General features: G+C 35.4%; 1 protein-coding gene across 1 annotated transcript; it reads left to right on the forward strand.

The window, feature by feature from the left end:
- The first annotated feature begins 321 nt into the window (after window positions 1–321).
- LOC133039726 (uncharacterized) lies at window positions 322–2129 on the forward strand. Its single transcript, XM_061118661.1, has 4 exons — window positions 322–511; window positions 802–1247; window positions 1421–1486; window positions 1575–2129. Exons 1-4 carry the CDS (start codon window positions 322–324, stop codon window positions 2127–2129), a joined length of 1257 nt encoding a protein of 418 aa, XP_060974644.1.
- Window positions 2130–4523: the final 2394 nt, after the last annotated feature.

The raw sequence follows: 4523 nt of genomic DNA on the forward strand, positions 1-4523 counted from the left end.
GATTTTCTTCTCTCATAAAAAGATTTGAAGCTCGGGGAACCCTTCATGGTTGCCGTGTGTGTAATGGTGCCCCCATAATTTCTCATATGTTGTTTGCGGATGATTGCTATATCTATTGTAAGGCTATTGAAAGGGAGGCTCGTAGTGTTCTTCTTCTGCTTCAACTATTTGAACAAGCCTCAGGTCAGTGTGTCAATTACTCTAAATCTACTATCTTCTTTAGCCTCAATACAACTTCGGCCTCTAGACAAGATATGTGTAATCTTCTTCGAATGAACGAAGCTCCTGAAAAACAGTTTGTATCTTGGCCTTCCTTGTATCATGGGCCGTAATAAGAATGCTATTCTTGGCTTCTTGAAGGATAAGATGCAGAAGAGAATTCAGAGTTGGGAGGGTCGCTTGCTCTCAAAAGCGGGAAAAGAGGTATTGATCAAAACAGTGGCTCAATCTTTTCCTACCTATGCTATGTCTGTTTTCTTGTTGCCGGTGGAAACTTGTAATAAGCTAGAAGGTATGATGAGCAAATATTGGTGGAGTTCGGGATCCAATCAGAACCGTGGGGTAAGTTGGGTGAGTTGGAGGAAGTTGTGCTACCATAAGCATCATGGGGGCTTGGATTTCGAGATTTAAGGGATTTCAACTTAGCCATGTTGGGAAAACAAGCTTGGAGGTTAGTTATAAATGATCATTCTCTTGTTAGTCGGGTTTATAAGGCCCGATATTATCCTCAGGGTTCTTTTTTGAGTGCTTCTCTTGGGCCGAATCCTAGCTTCATATGGAAGAGTATTTTTTCAATGCAAGATTTGATTAAGGAGGGAGCTCATCGGGTGGTTGGTCCAGGTACGAACATTAGTGTTCAATTTGATCTGTGGCTCGCGGATGATTCTCAACCGTGGGTTACTTCTAGTGCTAATGGTATGGAGACGTGGACGATTAATGATCTCATGGTGGTAGGAGAACGGGCTTGGGATCTAGAGGTGGTTTTGGATATATTCAATGACCGAGATAAAGAGATTATCATTCGAACCAACATTGATCAGGAGACTCTCATTGACACTTGGTATTGGCATAAGGATCTTCATGGTTTCTATACTATGAGGGAGGCATATCGATTGTTGCACCATTCAGAGATCACTAATACTAGTGAATTTGAGATTAAGATATGGAAAATTGCATGGAGGCTTCATGTCCCCCCCAAAGTGCACCAACTCATGTGGCGTGCTTTATCTGGTTGTTTGGCTACTAAGGTTCAACTTACTACCAAACATATATCTCTAGACCAAATTTGTCCTATGTGTAACTAGGTGCCTGAGACCATTTTCCATTTGTTGGTGCAATGTTCTTTTGCAAGATCTTGTTGGCATCTTTCGGTTATAAATTGGAGTCATACGCCTATGGAGTCTTTTTGGGATTGGTTTAGCCACATTCTGCTACAACACTCATCCACGGCCCAAGAAGAGCTGCTCATGGTTCTTTGGGCGATTCGGTATGCCCGAAATGAGGTGGTTTGGCGAGACAAATCAATGTCAGCGACGGAGGTTATTCTATTGGCAATAGTAGTCCTTAATCAATAGAGAAATGCTCAACAACGGAGAATGGGGTCTTTACTTGTTCCTACGGGCTCAAGAATGGACTTAGAGCATTGGGTGAAACCGGTTATGGGAAAGATTAAGGTTAATGTCGATGGTGCAATCTTTGCAAGTGACGGTCGATTTGGAGCGGCAGGGGTGGCCCGGGATTATCAGGGTCGATTCATTGAAGGCTTCACAGTGTTACGAGTGGGGCGTGTGGATTCGGCTATGGCCGAATTGGTAGGGGTGAAGGAGGCTTTGAATTGGATAAAGAGGAAACAATGGGGACCGGTTGAGGTTGAAACTGCTTCTTTGGTTGTTATCCAGGCAGTCCAAAGCACGGTGGATATCCCTTCTCCTTTTGGCCTTCAGGTGGCAGCTTGTCATTCTCTTATGGCCGATTTGCCGTTAGTCACAATTAATTTTGTTAAACGTTCTGTAAACAAAGCTGTACATTGTCTTGCTCATAGCTCTTGTTTATATCCAGATCGTATATTTAGCGAGGATAATGTTCCCGCTGATTTTCTGTCTCTTGTAATGGTTGAATCTTCTTATTAATAAAGTTACCATTTTCCTTCAAAAAAATATTTGTAGGATATGACAACTTTTATGATATCCCTAAAATACCCTCCATTTACATCACCCCCATTTACATCATCGGACCACCCATCGGACCACCCATCGAACCACCCATCGGACCACTATCAGACCCATCGGACCATATCTTTTACCAATTTTTTTTTATGTTTTTATACATAAAAAAAAATAGCATCAGGTGACCATCGGACCACCATCGGACCCCCATCGGACCCCCATCGGACCAGATCTGCTACCAATTTTTTTTTATGTTTTTGTACATACAAAAGTAGCATCAGGTGACCATCGGACCACCATCGGACCCCATCGGACTACCAATTTTTTTTATTTTTTTTTAATGTTTTTGCACTAAAAAAAAGTATGGGAAATTTGAGATGGGTATTTTTGGGTTTTAGATAAAGTGGTCATATATTTTCAATGGTAATATGTATTAGTTTAGGGATAAAATATTAGGTATATGTAAGTATAGAAAATCAAATTTCCCTTATGTTATTGTTCCAGGATTAGAACTTAAATATCTACGTTCTGACTGGAAAAATAGTTATTGTTTTTTTGCTATTCTGGTGTTACTTTGGTGATTTGGTAAGTATTGAAGATGAAAGCTTCATATGTGTTTTAGGGTATACACGGTATAAAGAAAATAAAAAAAAAAAAATCTAGGACATTATATTTGTAAAAGATATCGCGACAGTATTTTTGTAAATTTCCCATTCAATTATAGTTATTTTCATTAAAAAAAATACCATCGCAACTATTATTTAAGATGTTCATTTTGATCGTAAAAAAATAGATACTTTTTTGTCATTAAGAAAGTGAAATAAAAACATCTTTTTAGTTTTTTTTTTATTATATTTAGTTAACTAAATAACATATTCCTTGGTTTAATATCTAAATAATAACTAACTGACTTACACAACATTTATCAAAGGCTAATTAGTAATTTTTTTCCCTGAACTTTGACATGTACCAAATTATGCTCCCTGAACTTTTTTGGCCGTTAAAAATTCCCCCCGAACTATTGAGATTGTTAGATTTAAGGACTTTTGTCTAATTTCATTCAATTTTACTGTTTCAGTGATTGTTTATGTACTAAACCATGCTCCTCAGACTTTGATATCTACCAAATCATGCCCCTCAAACTTTGATATGTACTAAATCGTGCCCCTTGAACTTTCATCCATGTTAGAATTTTTTTATTAAAATTAGATAAAAGTCCTTAAATTTAACAATTTCAATAGTTCAGGGAGAATTTTTAACGGCTAAAAAAGTTCAGGGGACATGATTTGGTACATGTCAAAGTTTTGGAGAAAAATTACTAATTAGCCTTTATTAAATAACAAGTTCCAAAAGTTATTCATAAAATATTTTATTATTTTAGATTTAAAAGTTACAATGTTATATTTGAATAAATTTATTTTATATAATAACTTAAATAAATTACTAAAATATAATTTATATTTATAATTTATTATTCAACTTGCACTGTTCCAGTTGAGTTGTTGCCTAGTTTGGTAACGGAGATATTCGTTTAATAAAATGATGACTTTTATTTTCAAAAAAAAATTACTAAAATATAATTTATAAAGAACTTGCTACATAGTTTATTAGCAAACTTTATAAATATATTAATTTAACAATTAATTGCTTATAATATCGACAATATACTAATGAGTTACTTTTTATAAAAAAGATTTTTTTTTACTATTCTGCCTAGAAAGGTAACTTTTTAGTTATTTATGAGATTAGTAAGACACCAATAAGTTACATTTTCATAAAAAGATTCAATTTAAAATAAAATGATTTCATATACATTTTAATTATCTTTATTGTTTAGTTACTTTTAAACTTATATGTTCATTTTTTTTAGATTATATTATATTATTTTGTTATTTAAAAAATTTTAACTTACCTTTTTAAATTTAGTAACATTTGTTATCTTCAAACTTTTTTTTTTGAAACAAAGTGTTCTTTTATTAAGAAGAGCTATCGCCCAAAAGGATAGATAACAACTCCGAAGGAACACTGTTAATAGGGAACATACGTTCAGCTAAGGACAAAGAGTGTCGGTCAATAAAATGCGCGGCACGATTCGCAGAACGTTTGACAAAATATAAAGTAACATTTGACAAATTTTGAAAAATAAACTTGCACTCTTCCACAATGAATCCGAACCCAGAATGGAGCCTCTCTTTGCTTCGAATAGCATCCACACAGACCAGGCTATCGGTCTCGACAGCAGCATGAGAGTAAGAGCGATTTTTCAACCAACTTAAGGCTTCTCTTATGCCCATAATTTCAGCAATTTCTGGAGCCACTTTGCCTTGTTTAACACCAGAAAAAACAGCAACCAATTCT

This window comes from Cannabis sativa, chromosome 1 (assembly GCF_029168945.1).
Source record: "Cannabis sativa cultivar Pink pepper isolate KNU-18-1 chromosome 1, ASM2916894v1, whole genome shotgun sequence".
Taxonomy (NCBI): Eukaryota; Viridiplantae; Streptophyta; class Magnoliopsida; order Rosales; family Cannabaceae; genus Cannabis; species Cannabis sativa.

Excerpts from the sequence above, each read along its gene's own strand:
- LOC133039726 (XM_061118661.1), top strand. The coding sequence starts at position 322 with ATGGGCCGTAATAAGAATGCTATTCTTGGCTTCTTGAAGGATAAGATG. Across the intron at positions 1,248-1,420 it reads CTGGTTGTTTGGCTACTAAG|CCACATTCTGCTACAACACT; the intron begins GTTCAACTTACT and ends GGATTGGTTTAG. Across the intron at positions 1,487-1,574 it reads ATGGTTCTTTGGGCGATTCG|AGAAATGCTCAACAACGGAG; the intron begins GTATGCCCGAAA and ends CTTAATCAATAG.